An 18,753-nucleotide genomic window follows, 5' to 3' on the forward strand; every position below is an offset into this window, starting at 1 on the left:
GCCGAAAGCTTTCACTTTGTATATCCTGGAGTAGCTGAGCTAATCCACTTTCATTTTTTTTGCAAAGGTTTCCTTGTAATGCCTGCCTGCTTGCTTCGCCGCATATGTGCGACACCAATGCCAAGGTGAGGCATACAAGAAAGGTGACAAATACTGCAGCCTGAGCCTGAGGGCTACAGAAAACATGCGCTTCGAGTGAAACCTCTGCATTGCAAAACTAACAATTTCCTTGAAACTAGCAGCCAAATTCGAAAAGGCTTTGAGCATTACACATAGGCAAGCTGCACCATTATTCACAACAAGAATGTTGTTACCTTATCCCTGGAGCACCATCATGTACAAGTACACAGAAATAGGAAAATTTATGTGAAGGAGTGCATGCATAATGAAACTGCATTAAAGTTGGCATTCGTTTAAAGTGAGGCAGGAATGGCAAACAAGACTCAAAAACATCATCAGGAGAGAATGTCATAATGAATGCAGTTCAGGTTGCAGCACTGAATGCTTGCTCCCTCGGTGTCCGACATTTAACCAACTCCTCGCCTTCCGCTACAGGAACGCAGCATACCACTCACATGAATATAAGCCGTCAAGACAAAATGCCTTCAGAGTGCTGTCCAACAACATGCAGCTTGGAGCAGGTCATCATTTCGCACTGTCAACCAATGCAGCCTTTATCTGCACAAACATTCAGCCAACCACATGTAGAGCAGCTTTCCACAGTGTTGTATTAAATGAGATTTTTATAATTTGTTGTACATGAACTGTACAGTCCTCATAGCAGGTTCAAGGCAATAAAAAACATTGAAACAGCGTCAATTGACAGTACACGCTGCCGTTGTCATCAAAGGAATATAAAGAGAGGAGTGCTGTTTTTCTACAACATGCAAAGTGCTTTCTTTACCTACATAATGGAATTCTTCATTGCCTGCTCCATCCACCATTGGCTGTATTAATCTTATAACAGGCAAACTTGCCACTGGTGGTAGGTCGATGCCTCCATCAGAGTCAGTCTGGTTGCCTACCCTGGTCATTATGTGGCTGGCAACAGCAATGACTTGCTCACTTTGAGCGCTCACAGTGCATTGAGCTGACCCTCCTCCTGAAAAGAAAAAAGACACCGCACACAGTGAAGCTACTCTTAATTTATAGACAATGTGCCATTAAAATATTTTGTTCATGAAGTGCCACACAAAAGCAACCAAAGGCACACCAATGCATGCAACTGTGTGTTGTTTTCGCTACGTTTTTGTGCCACCCGTCCCAGCAGTGCCAGGAATGAGTAAAGGTAGGTAGCTGTATGTAAAGCCTTCCGGTTATTCAATAGTACCAAGCAACTGTCAATAGCGCGGCAAGTTTCCTCATGAACATGAAGGTCGCCAGTGTAGACACCGTCTGGTCTACGGTGCACCCAATTTGGCTTCGCGGCGCGATAGTATGCGAATGGTACCAACTCCGAGCAAAATCGTCCGTTGTCAGTTCGCTGCTGGCCAGGCGCGAGCCCTCCGTCCCACTGCACTGCCCGCTCATCATAGTCTTCTATGCAGCAGAAATCGCATGCCTTCGTACTGACTTGAATGTAGCAAACATTCTCTGTAGTTTTTAAAAATAACGAAGGCTGTACAGGATACTGCTTGGGCATTATTTACACGATTAACGCAGGCTGCATTCATCTGCATTTGTAAATAAAGCAGAGTACACTGCACCGAAACGTTATTACGTGCCCATTTACGTGTTATCACACTGTTCCTAAAAAACTATGCATTCCAGTACACGTTGCTTACGCCGACCGAAGTAGAATAATCATGCCCTTATCCATGGCATACAAAGCATGCAGGAACAAACATTTGTAAACGGCCGGCAAGCCGCGCTCACCTGTCTTGTGGCGATCTCTCTTTTTCCTCGCGTCCTCTTCCTTCGACTTTTGTTTTGGTTGGCCCAGCATTTCTTGAGCTGATTGGGGTCACGTCGGGTCGCCCCGTGATTGCTGTTAAACAGCCTGGCAATTTCCTTCCAAGTGGCGTTTTTTTTTTTGCCAGCGACGACACATCGTTTTTTTGCACTCTAATATATTCCGACGTGCGTTAACCAAACACAATCACAATTCCTTTTCCTCGAACGTGAACTGAAGCGCTGGTCTCCGCTGGGAGCAGGAAAAGCATGGGAAAAACTGGCTATGGCTCAACTAGGATTGGCTCAATGTGGAGCACGTTGCCAGCCAAAAACGTCAATCAAGTGGAAGCAGCGGGTAGCACTGAAATGTAGTTTTTATTGTTAGCAATTTTCAGCGGGTCACTCACACCTAGTGCCTGTTTATGACTGCTGAACGAGATGCGTTGTTTTATAGGAGCAAAATGGGCATTATTATAATAAATTGTTCAATACTCTCATCCCCAGACGAGCAATGCGCCCTCGCTTTCAAGCACGCGCTTAACTTGACGAAGCAAGTCAGGTTGAGCATCTATGAAACAAGAAACCCAACTTGGCCGTTCTGAAGCCGCCTTGGTGCTTCGACTCGACTTGCCGAAGTTGAGTCCAAGCGCGAGCCAAGTTACATTTCTGCATTCGGGGGTTAGTCCCGTGTCCTCCATCAAGAGTTGCTGAGCTGGCACTTCATACCGCAGGGTGACAAATAGGATGCATTCGCCGGGAAATTACTATGACTAAGCTCAGCTCCCACCGGCGGCATGTTGTTTTTTTCTCGTGCTTTTGTAAATCTCCCAGTGATGAAAAACTACATATTAAAAAAAAAGAAAATTGTCCCCTCTGCACTTTGGTCTCGGTGGATGTTGCCTTCCCTCATATCTGTCATAACGAGCATCATATATCCTCTTTCTGGTGAACTGATTAACCTGTGGTTATTCTCCATTCATCTGCCACCCCCTGGGATTTCAGGCTATAGCAGATCCAAAGGAATCTGTCATGGGGGAGAAAGGGAGAGTGGGTCGAAAGGGAGAATCGGTCGACCCGAATGGTTGGAGGGTCCCCTTTGTGGGGAACTTGCCGCTTCATTCTTGAGTTGTATATGACTATAGTCAGATAGAACTCAAGCACAGAGCTGTATCACATCGTCAAAGAACCTGCGTTCGGCCAATGCAGTCAAATATTCTCATGATCTGCCTTGCGTAACAATGCAGGGAACCGTTCGACAATGCAGAGATGGGACTATACCCAACCATGGAAGGAGGGGGCTATCCCCTTTCGTCTGCTACTGCCTGCCTGGAATACAACACCGGAAAAAAATGAAGCAGAGATTGCAAGGCCAGAAGACAGAAGAGTGTAATTGACTATCTACACAGTGAGCCCATAATTTGCATGATGTCATAGCTGCCGCCATACTATCTGGGTCCAGAAACATGGCGAAAACCAGGTCGTTTGTCTGATCCGCTTACATTTCCTAGTGATCCGGGCGCACAGTGCTGTATCTGGACTCTGCGCCCAGAAACGTTGCACCAGATGTCATGTGAAAACTACCAGACAAAATTGAAATGTCTCTAAACATATTAAATTACTCTATATTGTTGACATTTTTACTAATCGCCTTATAATTTTTCGCGCACTGAGTCTTTGCGTGCATATTTACCTCTGTTCACCATGGTCTCACAGTTTCTTAATTTTAACTCTGCACTCACCATGTAGCTCTCCTTGACGCCGTGTTATAGCGTTTTACTCTTCCCTCGATCTAGCTTGTTACTGAGTGTACAAATTGTGCGTGCCCACCTGCTATAGGGCCAAGTAAAAGGGCTTGTTGGATTAAAAATAACTTAAAACAAGTTAAACAAAATTCATATTGTACCACTCGAACCTGGCTGCACTGGTCATCATTGGCGCTACCATCTGATAACCTCCACTAAGTGGCCGCATGGGATAACAATGTTTCGAATCGAAATTCCGCAGTTTGTATGGTTTTAATTGGCTGCCTCCTACCATCGTTTCTTTTTTTTTTTTTTACTCTAGGAGACGATAAAGAGTATTCGTCCAACAGCTGCAGGAAGGGCAAACGGACACACGAAACAGAGTACAAATATTTATTCAGAAGTTCACGGTACGAAAGTTAAAATCGCATTACAGCTGTAGCACACATCGGAAATAATTAACTGGAATCCACCATTGGAGCCCACTGGCAGCCTTGGCAGTAGCGACAAAGGCGTTGTCAAAAATATCACCTGTATACATGTGCTCGAATGACAAATAAGTAACAGTGCATTTCCACAAGAAAAAAGATGCTTTAGCGCTTGAGTGAAAATAAAAGCTTCCTAAACCTTGTACTGTGAAAAAAAAACAATGGTTACAACGCCAGTAACAAGAGGAGAAAAAAAAAACTTGGTCGCTGCCCAAGCTCTGAATAAGCGCAGCCGTTTCCATGTGGGCGTTTTGTATCGTAGACGCAAGCCACTTCAGCGTAACCTTCGTATTTCTCCGACCCGTGTCTCCGGTCGGTTGAGTTCTGGGCGGTGCTGAGTGCCTTCGTATGAGGCAGGCAGGTCTGGAGGAAGCAGCCCTTGAAGGAGAGGGCGAAAAACATTCAGGGGCTGCGGGGATGGATCAATGCCTTAAACTAGTCTGGGTGATTAGCACTTCTGAAGAGAAGAGGTCGCGGACCTTTTGAGACACGCACTTTGCTATTCGTAGTCAAAGAAGAAAACCTCGAAAATGTGAACGCAAATAATAGGTGCTAGCAGGAAAAAAGTTTCAAAATCTCAGGAATGAATGCCCTTGTAGAACATTCTTCCACGCAATCCATGAGCTGATGTTTCTGAACAATGAGAGTTGCTTTCCACTGTGTCAAGTGCTTAAGAATTTGTACCCATGGCTGAAAAGCTACATCCATGTATAACTAGTTGCAGTAGATTGACGGAAATGTTTCTGATATGCAGTTCAGCTGGCCCCATTCGAAACCCTTTACAATCGGCCTGTAAAAGTAATCCATGCTGATAACTCTGCAAAGCCCGCATCGCAGGATACGAGTAAGGCGCTGCGCGTCTCACAAACCGTAACGACTGTATACAGGCCGGCTGCACTCACGTTCAGTTGCAATACACACTGAATGTTGCCCCATGCAGAAGCTATTTTTTCGTGTTGCCATGCACACAGAACACATTTCGCTTTTTCGATTTACACTGTTACAGGTATACGTTGTGTCCTTGCTGGCATTGATCGTTTTGTGTGCCTGTATTATGCACAGCAGTTTTTCCCAACGTGAATTCTATCACGGACATAGGAGAACGATACGAAGTTGATGCCGAAGATTTTGTTCTTGCGAGCCAAAGCCATAAAATTCTGTTCAGTGAATAAAAGATGTTGCATCAGCCTGCAACAAACTCACTTATCATGTGAGAAATTTTCATATCAACAGTATTTTATCGCGACCAACCTCGTTTCTGCTAAAGCGAACGAAAAAGCTACATATAATAAATGATACATTCGTATTAGTGCGAAAGCAAATTTCGTGCTACATGGAAGAGGACGATGAGCAGGCAGTGCCGAGAGACGGAGCGCTCGCGCTGGGCCAGATGGGAACAGACAAGGCAACAGACAACGGTCTGCTTTGCTCGGGGTTGGTACGGGCCGGATCACTTCTTACGCACGAAAAGAGAAATTTGTCATTCTGGCAACGACCTGTAGGAAAACACAATGTTTCGTTTGGTGATCTTTCAACGCTAAATGTCGTGTTCTCTTCAATTTGCTGCCACGAGAGTAAATAATGATCGGTGCGTAAAGTTGCGCGTTAACATAGTGTCACGTGCACGTGGTGACAGCACGCACAGGCCTCCGTTCGTACACGACCTCTGCCGAACAATCCCAAATTACTGTGGCAATAAGCTCGGCCTATTCGCCGAACGTAACTCATAGCGATTTTGCGTTGAAAAAATAAAAACGAACCGATTGTAACAGTACAGCCCACAGAGACACAGACAGAGATGCAAGATGATGCGTACCTTTCATCATGAACTCGTGGTGCATGATGGCTTCGATGCTCGGCCGCCTGGCGGGCGCCGGTTGGAGAATCCACCGGATGAGGGCGCTCGCTTCGGGGGAGACAGTCGAGGGGATCTTGAATCTATTCATCTTGATTCTGACCACGGTCTCTGCGTTCGACGGCGAATCGAATGGGGGACGCCCCACTAGCAGCTTGTACCTGCGGAAAGCAGTTTGCGGTCTGTCAGTGTCCGCTATAATCCGCGCACTTTGTGGCGGCCAACGTCACAACACGACACAGCTTGAAGACTTGCGGGCACAGCCATGCTACGACACCCCTACCGGCCAAGCGCTACGAAATGGTAACGTAAGTGCGGGCAAACGACGCTCGATATGCACGTAAGTGTCCGGTTTTGAACGTGAAGTGCATGATCTGATTTTTTTGACATGAAGAGGAAGCTTATAGCAATTTTATGGATAATATTTTCTCTGCACCAATCGTTACTTTCTTGACTGGATGATACGTATACCCGGTTGCGTAAATGAGAATCACGCCAACAAGTTTTCAACCGTACTTTCTCGACGAATGATTAAACACCCACCACCGCCCTCAACTCTGGCCCGATTTGCTTCGCTCGTTTAAAATATTAATGCCACAGCCATAATTTATTCCCTCATTATTGTTCCCACAAGGCAAGATAGGCGAGGATTTGCCAGTTTTTATATTCACATTTCCGACATTAAACGCTCCCACTTATACATTTACGGACGGGTGCACCTGTGCGATGTGCACCGAGCTGTCTTCGTAAGCATCAACTTGTAAACAGTTGCACACAGTTTTGCGCAATCATCAGGTGAGACTCACATGATGCACCCGACGGCCCAGATGTCCGCTGCGTAGCTGTAGCCCTTCTGGGCCAGCATCTCGGGGGCCATGTAGTTGGTGGTGCCGCAGATAGTCCTCTTGAGTTGCCACGAGTAGGGGACGCGGGTGGCGAGTCCGAAGTCGGCCACCTTGAGTTGCGAGTGTTGGGTGAGGAGCAGGTTCCCGGGCTTCAGGTCTCGGTGGATTACATGCTCCTGCACCAGGTACTCGCAGGCGTGGAGAGGCTTGCGCATTAAATACCGCACCTCGGATTCGGACCGCCACCCTCTGGGCCGGTGCATCTCCTCCAGAGACTGCAAAATAAATGCGTTAATGAAGCTTGGGGAAGAACTTTGAAGGTCAGACACTCCAAAGAACATCACAAAAAAAAATCGGATTCCTTCAGGTTTTAGACTGGGACATGACGACTCTGGCGCACTCCAGTCTAGGGAAGGCTTAATCCAGTTAATTGTTTTTCTTGCTGCAAAGAACAGTGCCCACATAAAGGCATCACAATATTAAAGGACCGTTTTGAAAACAATAAAATCACGTTTAAATTTTTTGCTATGCCTTAAATTATGATTGGAGAACGCGACGTGCCCGTTCTCGCAAAAATTTCCGAAAGAAATAAACAACCAAATACATAATCGAGTAACCTAATCCAAGGTCGTCTAAATTATTCCGGAGGCCTCCGCTACAGCGTCCTTCATAGCCTGAGTTGTTTTGGGACCATGAGAGCAATTAAACGAAATAAAAACGAACCTTGAGAACATTAGGAACGTTTTCCAATAAATGCAAAGAAAATAAGTGGAAACGCGAACCACCGAGGAGCCGCAATGTTAACACACCTGTCTTGTGCACAGCTCCAAGATGATGTAGACGTTCTTGGCGTCCTCAAAGTGGCCGTGGAAGCGAACGACGTTCTCGTGGCACAGGGTTCTGTTGATGTTGATCTCCTCTTCTAGCTGTAGACCACAAATTAATTAGTAATTTCGTAAAAGGTTGTATTAAGCGTAAGCAAAATAAGCAAAAGTGTTGACTAAAGGCGCTGGTATTTATAATTATAAACCCTTGCGCTGAAAATGAAAAAGAAACCCTTACGATCGGAAAGGCAATCGGCCAGTAGAGCGAAATCTTGCAACATACGGCTCTACTGATACTTGTTTACCGGAATGAGGTGTAATTTTGTCCCCTGCTTGTGACCCTCATTTGCAGATAGAAAGTTGAACGAAAATTGGCAGCAGCATCAAAACGAAATGGAGAGATTGCAGTCTTTTAAGGTTAAGGTGTTACTTTCGACGAAAATGGAGGTTAGATAAGCGTTAGAAACGGCCACAAATCGACACACAGGGGCCATAATCTATAAACACCCACCATCGATATCGAATCTATTTGGTCCTATCGCGATAGTCACTGTTGTTCTGTGATATTGACGCGTACTTCAAGCGTCCCTAGAAGTCACCATTGGCTCATATGAGACCGGACCTCGCCATATCAGCGAAAATGGTTCCGTAGTTTTTCACTGATGCTTGAAAGCGATAGCAGCATGACTGAACAACAGTGTCGAATTCGAGACAACTAACTGGACTCGAAATCGAAAGTGGTTAATTTATCATAATAGAATACGGCCTCGAAGCCCAAATCCACGAAACGTTTAGGTTTCGAACCGGCTGGCTTTGACGACTCGTCATTTTGGCGTAAACGCGGGCAGGGGAATATGGTGAGAGGACGAGAAGGAGACACAACCAATCAGCGATCACGCGTTTGTTTTGCATTCGCTGGACGGCGCCGCAAATTTTGAACTTGCGCGCGAATCCTATGCCGCAGGACAACCTTCGTTACTTTCGTTTTCATATGATTCGGTGCGTCTGCCTGCCTCGTTGCAGCGGCGTCGTCCGAAAAAATGGCTGGGGTTCAACATAGCTTGAACTTTGTTATACGATCGAAAGCTCTGTTAAGCATGGTCTCCACTGTGTCAAATAAACTGCCAACGTGAGATACCCAATAGGCATGTGATCCCGTGGTCATACTACTAGTGCGTGGCACATACCACCGAGCAGTGATGTTTGGTTTGACCTCGTGAGGCATTTATCTTCATTGCCTCATCCACATCGAAAGAGGATGTTGTACCGCGAGGAGTAGAGCCCTCGCTCTAAAAGCCAAAAAATCAATTTTTTTTTCTCCTCAGTGTCCAATTAAGGAAATTTCTACAAACAGAAAAGAAAGAGAAAAGACGAAGCGCAGTGATATAGGAACTTACATATTGCCAGAGAATGTACAAAGTAAGATGTCTCTTGGGGATGATTTTTCCTGCCTACACCACGTTCGCCTTTCTGTCCATGAACTCGTAGACGTGCGCAAATCCGCCCTGAAAAAGTAATGCCAGCCTTGCTTCATGGACATCCAAATGAGGGAAGAATGCTGTCGCAGTGTGTGACTGAAACACTCGGGCAGTGGATTCGTTCATTCGAAGACGAAATTACCTTGATGCCTAAATGCTCAAATTAGACCGCAGCAAGAAATTTATGACATCTGGGACGAATACAAGCTGAAACTAGGTATGATTCAGTTCACAAAGCATCGCAGACAGGAATATGGAAGCAGTCCTTACAGGTTCGCACGAAAAGTGCAGAAATTTCGTGTTTCAGCGCAATTATCCAGCAGTCGTTCGCAATGAACTTTTTGAGGCATTAGGATGCCTTTAATTGGCACAGTAATGCCTGTATAGTAGGGGACGTCAGAAGGCAGGAGAATCGCATTAAGGAATAAACTGAGCAATATGACTCTCAAATGACAACTTTAAACAATGACACCACATCTGTAACCGAGTTCTTCCGGTTTTGCACAGTCGTAGTCGTCCGGTCCACATGACGAGCTACCCTCCGTCCGCCTCCCAAACGGCAAACTCGCCGCGGTGGCTCAGTGTTTATAGCACCCTGCAGCGGAGCCGGGGTACGCGGGTTCGAATCCGGCTGCGGCACACACGTTTCAATCGAGTTGAAACGCAAACAGCGAACGTCTGCTGAGCGACGTCGGTGCCTGTTGCAGATTCCTGAAGGAACTGTTCACCCACTTTGCGGAGCGTCCTTAACCTCCTTGCTTTCAAGAATAGCAAGATTCAGAACAAGGCGAATCTATCCGATAACCAATGCGGGTCCCAATTGGTCGAAATTATTCCGGTGCTGTACACTAAAGCACCTGTATCTTCTTTTACTCCCTTGCATCACGGCGGTGTTCAGGTGAACCGGTCTCTTAGTAGAAAACGCTGCTTTGCATAAAGATGCCTTGTCCAACTGTTTTATGATCGTTTGATTTGAGAGTCGCACTAACGAATTCCGTTCATTAAAGCCGCCCGTAGTCAGGACTCCCAAAGAGAAAGCCACCGTATTCTGACCACTTATAAGAGCCGTCTTCGCCAAAAGTAATCAAACAACGAGACTTGATTCTCAGCTGTAGAGTGGAAAAATTACGATACCACTCAAGTCTAAAACGTCTCGAAAGGTAAGCCTAACGGCTACACGCCCAGGGTCTTTGACATCACACATTACACAATTTTTAAAGATACGCCTTTTGAGATAGAAGACCGCTTTTATAGGCATAACACTGTAAACGGTCTGAAAACTAAACATTTTTTTCAGATTTGCCTGTCTGGTAGGGTTTGAAGACTATAATAAACTGCACATGTCCAACCAAAAACTTAAATTTAACCCAGCGTTTCGAAGACGACTCGGCTCCTTCATCAGGGGTGACTGAGGTCAGTAGCTAGCGTCTTTAATAGGGTGCACCAGTGGCAGTGTCCTTAGGAAATACATGGGAACTTTCAGAAGCTCTACCGTGCCTTAAGATGGCTCGATTTTTATGAGGTCTGTGGCAGCGTTGTCTACTTTAGTGGACAGAGGAATTGCTGTGGACGGATATTCATTTTTAAGTTTCATTTTTTACAAATCAGCGGTAAATATTCAGAAACATTGCACCTTTAGATATCTCGGTCTTTCATGTCATCTCATGAAAAAACTAAGCCAGATATCAAAATATCGTCCAGATCATTTCCTCCCTTTTTCATTCTTGATTCTCAAGCCGCAATTTTCATCCATATCGAGCGTAGTGTTTGCCTTTTACAGGCTCTGAAAGCTGTGTATATATTTTCTGCGGAAATTTGAAATTCGCGCCAAAATTAACTAGCACACGTGGCTCCATCTGATGTCAGAATATTTTGTGGCTACTACACTCTACAACTAACCCCTTGGTTGTCTATGTTCATGCGCCCTGGTTTTTACCGAGAACATGGACGGACTTGAGCTCTTTCTTGTTTTTTTTCTAGCTTCGGCTGTATTCGGAAAGGAGTTCTGTTTTTCTTTTTCGCTCGTGGTTTTGGTGCGGAAAGGCAGTGGGATGGAAGGGCACACCCAAAAGCTCCACCCCCCCCCCTCCCCGGCCGCCACACAATAATGCGTTCTTAGTGCCAAAACACAGGAAGGGGCTATCTATTCAGGACAGTGTGAGATAACGGCATTGTTACTTGCCCAGGGCAGGGGCGCAGTAACCCAGGTGGCGATGCAAGTCAAGAATGCAGCTCCAAATATTCCTCATAGGAGGCCATCGAGCCAATTGCGGCACTTACATGAACGCAGCATGGCCTGGTTATTAGGTTATCGCGTCGAAAATCGGTACTGGATTCATATAAATAACCCGCCGCGGTGGCTCAGTGGTTAGGGCGCTCGACTACTAAGCCGGAGTTCCCGGGTTCGATCCCGACCGCGGCGGCTGCGTTTTTATGGAGGAAAAACGCTAAGGCGCCCGTGTGCTGTGCGATGTCAGTGCACGTTAAAGATCCTCAGGTGGTCGAAATTATTCCGGAGCCCTCCACTACGACACCTATTTCTTCCTTTCTTCTTTCACTCCCTCCCTTATCCCTTCCCATACGGCGCGGTTCAGGTGTCCAACGATATATGAGACATATCAGACATTCGTCCGCCCTCAAATTGAATACGCATCTTCCATTTGGTCACCTCACCAACAGTACCTAATTAATTCCCTAGAGCGCGTACAAAATCGTGCCGCTCGCTTCATTTCTCGCAACTATTGCCGACATTCCAGTATAACTAACATTAAGGCTTCGTTATCCCTTCCATCCTTAGAATCTCGCAGAACAATAGCACTTATCTGCCTCTTCCATAAAATTGTTTACAGCCATCATTCCTTCACACTACCCCTTACAAAACCGGCCCGCACATCTCACCGATTGCATAATCACCTCAATTTTAAGCGCCTTTCGGGAAGGACCACTGCATTCAACTCATCAGCCCTGCCCCGTGCAATCATTTATTGGAATAGTCTTCCTGATAACATTGTTCACATCTGAGATCATGTTATTTTCAAAGAAAAAATAAGTAGCATTTTCTTCTGAAGTGTGTTCTGTAGTGCGTTTTTCAATTTAGTTTTTCAATTTAGTTCTATTTTCTGGTTGGTTGCTTGTTCTTTGTATAACGATGTTAAAATAACCATGTTCTACTTGCTTCTTTTTCCCACCCCAGTTATGTAACCCCCTCACATAATACTCCAGTCGGAGCCCGTGAGGTATTTGAATAAATAAATAAATAAATAAATAAATAAATAAATAAATAAATACTGCGCCATTTCCTTTCCCCCAAAACCAATTATTATTATTAATATAAACGCGCGCCGAGTCCGGAGTCGACGGGTCGAGTCCACACAACTCCTCCACAAGGGGTAGGTTGAAACAGCTCGACCCTGACCCGATGTGCTTGTAAACGCTGTCGAGCCAAAATGTAGGGTTAGGGGGGGGGGGGGGGGATGATAAATGCGAGCTTGCTTTTCACGTGCGCCGTCGCGCCTCGGATACAGCGATGGCGTTCCGCAATCTTGGAGGCTGCTACTGCTTGCTCCAAGCTTGGTGTGGCTACAGTTGAACCGGTCTCGAATCGCTAAAATCGAATTCATTAAGCACGAACTGGTTGAGTTGGATTGACCATGCTGAACCCGACCCCCGAATCTGCCCGACGCTATCTGGCTCATGTAAAGCGGGCTAAAGGCGCTGAGTGGTTGTCATGACTCAGCCATTAACCTCCTTTCACTGAGGCACTTGCCAATCACCTGCAATTTCAAGCTATACTCGCGGACAACTATCTATGGCAGTGCAACAGCCCCCATCAAGGGGAGAAAGGACCACCTCCTTCCTTTTCCTGCTCAGCCTCTGCTGCACTGCAACTGCAACGTCTGGAGAACCGGTCGAAGCCAACGTTGGCCTCTGGCTCCAAGCTAGTGAAACCAGAATGTGTCGGATCGGCACCGAAACATCGGTTCTCTAATGAATCTTTATTCGCTCTTTCTCCGCAATTCTCCTCCTGACCAGGCATATCTCTGCCCAGACATTATCAGTGCAGGTACTGTCGACTATAAGCGGGTAAGGGTCGGTACACCCTGTCTGCAGAAAGGAGCTCACGGGTTTCCGAGCTCCCTACTCCAGAATAGACATCTCCGTAGAGTAAGTCACGTGATGTCAAACGTTCATGACCTGGCTGTCAAAATCATCCAGTTTTACTTCTGAATTGGTTTTGCATGTGCCAAGCGTTCCCCAACCATCTTTCTTCTCAAGGTGTATTGTTGGGCAAGTTGGAGAGACACTTTGTAGGAAAACAGCGCTCGAGTCTGTCTGTCTTTCTTGTCCAGTGTCTCTTGCACTGTTTTCCTACAGATTCTTTCTTCTCCCAAATCGATACGCCTCGGTATGCGCTACACCTAGTCGCACCTCCTGCACTACGCTTCCAAAAGTCGCATACTGCATTCAGAAATACGCTCGGAAGGGGCTCTCTATAGCTACATATATAAAATATATAATACATAAAATTATAAAATATAATAAGAACATAGAAAAGCAGGACGCATAATGAGAGTTTCCCAGAAACCATAGTAGGTATGCAATTGTCGCTTTCAAACCAGTGACGTCATGAGTCTTCAAGTGTGCTGCCGTTTTTATCTACAGAAAGACCACACGCGTTTGGCGTGGTCGGCGCCCATGATTTCTTCTATTAAATTGCAATTTTTATAATTTTTAAAAATAATCCCCTAATAGCAACTTTGTCCAGAAAATTTGGAAGTCGCTTGTGTAATGACGAAATTTGCGTTCAAAGTCACCACGAATAGCAACAGGACGATCGCAGCGATTTAAAAACCACTCTTCTCACCCTTTTACTCAACTTTCATTTGTTCCGCTCTGAAATTATAAGCAGTGAATGCGACATTGAAACGAAGTACTTCAGCAGTAATCAAGTTACTGAAGTGAGTATGATTCATAAACAAACTGAAGAATTCGGCGACCCCGATGGCAACAAACCTGCTCGGTGGTCATCGAAGTGAGACCCCCCAAATAACGCGAATAAAACAACTACAACAGCCCAGAATAATGTCGAAATAGTTTCGTCCGGCTGTAATCCTTCCAGATAACGCTGATCACATCTCGCATAACAAAGTGATATTCCCGCGCGCCAACGGTTTTGAACTCGGACAAACAGATAGTACAACCGTTCCGCGGCATTACTTCTCTCAAAGAAGCATCAGCTTGATGCTTAAACGAAAATTAAGGTCTGCAACAAGAAAGACAATTCAATACAAACACTGGCAGCGCAAATAATGAGAGCGTAAAAAAGTTTTTCACTGAGGCGGCGTCGCCGAATCGGCGTCCACACTCGCACATGGTCACCAAGCTTGTATTGCGTGTGGCGGCGGAGGAATACGGAATAGCCGGCCGAATTGCTCAAGGGGCGGTGTTCCCAAGGTGTGGCAAAATATGACTCACACTTATCTGTTCTGGCTAGGCGAAGCCAACACTGCTTCTAACTACAGGCTGTATACCTCACCCTACTATTGTCTATGAATTTTCGGCCAAAAGATGCCATGGAGCTTAGGGAAACCTAAACCGGAAAACGTACTTTTCCTTGTGGCAGTGGCGGCTGCGTTTTTATGGAGGAAAAACGCTAAGGCGCCCGTGTGCTGTGTGATGTCAGTGCACGTTAAAGATCCCCAGGTGGTCGAAATTATTCCGGAGCCCTCCACTACGGCACCGCTCTCTTCCTTTCTTCTTTCACTCCCTCCTTTATCCCTTCCCTTACGGCGCGGTTCAGGTGTCCAACGATATATGAGACAGATATTGCGCCATTTCCTTTCCCTAAAAACTAATTATTATTATTATTATTATGGTGGCAGTTCAGTGGTGGGTTACTGGATAAACGTCCATTTTCTGACCACCACCCCTTGATAGGGATTATTCGCTTATGCTTCGGTCTGCCAGCTTTGGCAGGTTATACACAGAAAGTTGTCGGCCCTAGTTTTTGTTCGCGGAAAAACTAACACTTTCGTGTCGCGGTAGCATTTATACACCTAAAAAGGAAATAGAAGTTCCCTCCTTTTTGTGGTACTTAAGTGCGGCCATCTATCGACAGAAATTATCAAATCTGATGTGCCTCGTAACTGGTGAGCCCTCTTAAATATGAAGGGGGTCATTGGAACGAAAGCCTTAGGTGAGTGGGAGAAAGGGGGGGGGGGGGGGGGGGGCTAAGGCTGTAAGTCACGTCGCACAGGTTTTCTTTTGTGCGGTCGTTGTTTTTCGGTATTGACCACCCTGCCAGCTGCTAACCCCGACCCCAGGGATGCCCAAGCGACATCCCCTCAATGCCTGCCAGACAAGGGGATCACCAGACGGCAGAGGTCCCTCCTACTCCAGCTCCGCATCGGATGTTCTTGGACCGTGGCTAGGCTCCATCGCAAGGGTTTGGCCCTCACGGCAGACTGCTCCCGCTGCGGCCAAACGGAGGAGACCACCGATCATCTCCTCCTCGATTGCCCCTAATTTGCCATCCACCAGGCAAAGCTGGCTGCCTGCTACAGGGACCTGAGCCTTCCATCCGACTCGACCAGTGCCCCCCACCACCCCACCGGCCCCAACGCTTAAAAGGCGCTCCTGTCTCTCCTCGCCTTCCTGGAGGAGACGGGCCTGGACGGCTATTGCTAGCCTAAGGCATGTGACTGATACAACTGCGTCCCCCGTATCTTTGTACTCCCCTTATCGTCTGAAACTCTAGCTATCCTTCTCCTCTCTATCTTATAATAAACTATACACAACTGCAACCAAAAATTTTAACGTTAACCCAACGTTTCGAAGCCGACTAAGCTCCTTCTGCAGGGGTGTCTGAGGGCAGTAGCTAGCGTCTTTTAAGTATGGAGGGTGGGGGGGGTGTCAAAGAAACGACCGCTGTTACGCAAAACTCGCAGGGGAGGGGGAGAGGGGGTTTATGCTTTTATGTTGAATTCCAATGGCAGATCGAGAGCGCTCCGCCGGATCACAAACGGAGCGCGTAGTTCAGGCGGAGATCACTCATTCCCATTTTGCCAATGGAATGCATGCGCTCCATCGGAGGCATTTCAGCGCAAGAATAGCTCCAAGTTCAGGCAACATGGCGGCGCCCATCGAAGCGCGGCCTCTCACTTCACGAGCGATTCGTCCTTGTCGCCACTGTCTTTCACGTCCACGGCAAACAAAAGGCGCACGAAGTTTCGCTTTGTGTGACGATGCCCCCGCCACAAAATTCTAATGATGAAACGCGCCAAATTTTCAGATTGCTTGCTTATTTACAGAGGTGCTAGGCTTAGAGAGTACGCATCATCTGACGTCAGAAAGCGCGGGAGGTTCAAACAAGTCAACGATTTTGGTCTAAAAAGCGGTCACAAAGAATTGACCGCGGTGGAATTGACGACCTGTTAAGAAAATTTTTTGTTTTAACTTGTGCGGACAAGAACAAAACGAAAAATAATTACATTTGGGAGGATTAAACTAAAAAAGAAGTCATAAATACTGCTTGTACGTTGCCCGGATCACCGCGTAGCGTCGACAGGAAGGATGCAGCCGGTCATGACCGGAAGCAGACGCGGGAAAGTAAAACGTCGCGCGCGGTTCCGGTCAAATCTGCCGATTTCGGCGGAGCAAATATCGCTGCTCCCCGGAGCGATCCGGGATCGACGTCTGATCCCGATCTGTCATTGGAACAGACAACTCGCACTCCCATTTTGCCATTGGAATACGATTGCTCCCAACAGAGCAGAAAAACTTGATCCGGATCTGCCATTGGAATTCAACATTAGTCACGCTGGCGCACTGCAGGGAGGTGGTGACTAACAGCCTAAATTCCCCTCCCCCGCGCCTTTCGCGTCACAGCTGTCATTCCTTTGACACCCCCTCCTCTTTACATAAAAGACGCTAGCTACTGCCCTCAGTCACCCCTGATGAAGGAGCCGAGTCGGCTTCGAAAAGTTGGATTAAAGTTAAAACTTTTGGCTGGAGTTGTGCAGTTCATTATGTCTTCAAACCCAACCAGACAGGCAAATCTGTCAAAATGTTTAGTTTACAATCCTCTCTATCTGCACGTCGGCAGTGGTGGTGGCGCGATAACATCAGTCACAGGCCCTTGCACTTTCATTTCCTCTTCCCCTTTCATCCACTTACTACTACTACCACCCTGAACAACAACAACCGAACAAAAGGAAACCTGCACCCAGTACACGCCCAGGGACTACCCTCTTCAACTCAACGAAAAAATGTCGCCATTGACTGCCTCCCCACTGTGCGACGTGACTAACAGCCTTCACCCCCCCCCCTTCCCCCACGCCTTTCGCATCCCAGCTTTCGTTCCTTTGACCCCCTCCATACTTAAAGACGCTAGCTACTGCCCTCAGTCACCCCTGATGAAGGAGTGAGCCGGCGTCGAAACGTGTTAAGAATAACCTTTTTTGTTGGAGATGCGCAGTTTAATATATGTAAGCGGTCTACTACGCCCGAATACTGCAAAGAAATCCTAACCAGCAGTCTGGTTAACTAATATTGAATGGATAACTCTTTATTTAATATCGCAAAGCTCTGATGTTATCGAGAGTAGTGTAGCCCTCCATAACTAATCTAATTAGCAGTTCTTAAAATTTCCACAAAAGCCTTTACCTGGGCGCTGTGGCCCAACAAATTTTGGCTATTTAAATGAGTTACGTGCAGTGGACAGGTTGCTTTTCCAGCAAGGTTAACGAAAATGTACGTGTTTGGGAAGGATGTAACCAAAATCTGTTCGGCCAAAGCGCAGAAGGTTACCGCGTTATCGAAATTCCACAACTGATGTAGATGGTGAAGAAGGTGGGCTACATGCCTCTCAATAATTATAGAACCCAACAGCAAGTTAATACGCACATACTATTGAGTTTTGGTTAACCAGCCTGCTTGTTCGTACATGTTAGCTGTAGGCTGGAATACTACACAGCTCACAATGCTATACCGAAAAAAGTGCCTTACTAACACAAAACGCCTACTTTTAAAATTGTATGAAGTCTTAGCTGAAACACGCTGTATATAGAGCTTATGGTGCGCCGTTCTTGCTGCGTTACACTGCTAACTTCATTGGCATGGTTACGCTTGCCAAAAGCTGTACATTAACCACTCGCAAAGCATATGAGCACTCAAAGTTTATTTGCGATTTACGCGACGCACAAAGCGACAGCAGCAATTAATATTCTTGCTCTTTTCACGGGGTGTTGTTCTAATCAGGCTATGCTGAAACGGTGCCAGGAAGTTCTGCTGTATAAAAATTAGCACACCCGTTGTCTAAGGAGACATACCTTGCCGAGAAACTTGCCGCGGGTGTATTCTGTCTGGGAATTCGTGTCGATGACGACGTGGGGGAATTCGTCGCTGGTCGTCGCAGAAGCCATCACGGAAAGAAAACGCGATCTCGATTTCACGCTTTCCACAGCTGCAATGCACACTTCAGCACAGGCACCAGCGACTGAGCTCGACACTGCCGTTTCTGACCGGTGCGGAACGGTTTTGGAGAGGTAGCATCACGTGCACGAAAATTAGCCACGCTCCTGGATGGCGCCCCTCGACACAGAGATGCATGCCGTGGCCGCACCCAGTC

General features: G+C 46.6%; 1 protein-coding gene across 1 annotated transcript; it reads right to left on the reverse strand.

Moving 5' to 3' along the window:
* Nucleotides 1-4,397: 4,397 nt before the first annotated feature.
* LOC144109745 (serine/threonine-protein kinase PLK1-like) lies at nucleotides 4,398-18,547 on the reverse strand. Its single transcript, XM_077642540.1, has 5 exons — nucleotides 18,455-18,547; nucleotides 7,633-7,749; nucleotides 6,785-7,098; nucleotides 5,940-6,139; nucleotides 4,398-4,501 (listed from the first exon to the last, which is right to left on the reverse strand). The coding sequence occupies exons 1-5, from the start codon at nucleotides 18,545-18,547 to the stop codon at nucleotides 4,398-4,400; spliced, it is 828 nt and encodes a 275-aa protein (XP_077498666.1).
* Between the last annotated feature and the right edge of the window lie 206 nt (nucleotides 18,548-18,753).

The sequence above is a fragment of the Amblyomma americanum genome, chromosome 11 (genome assembly GCF_052857255.1).
Source record: "Amblyomma americanum isolate KBUSLIRL-KWMA chromosome 11, ASM5285725v1, whole genome shotgun sequence".
Taxonomy (NCBI): domain Eukaryota; kingdom Metazoa; phylum Arthropoda; class Arachnida; order Ixodida; family Ixodidae; genus Amblyomma; species Amblyomma americanum.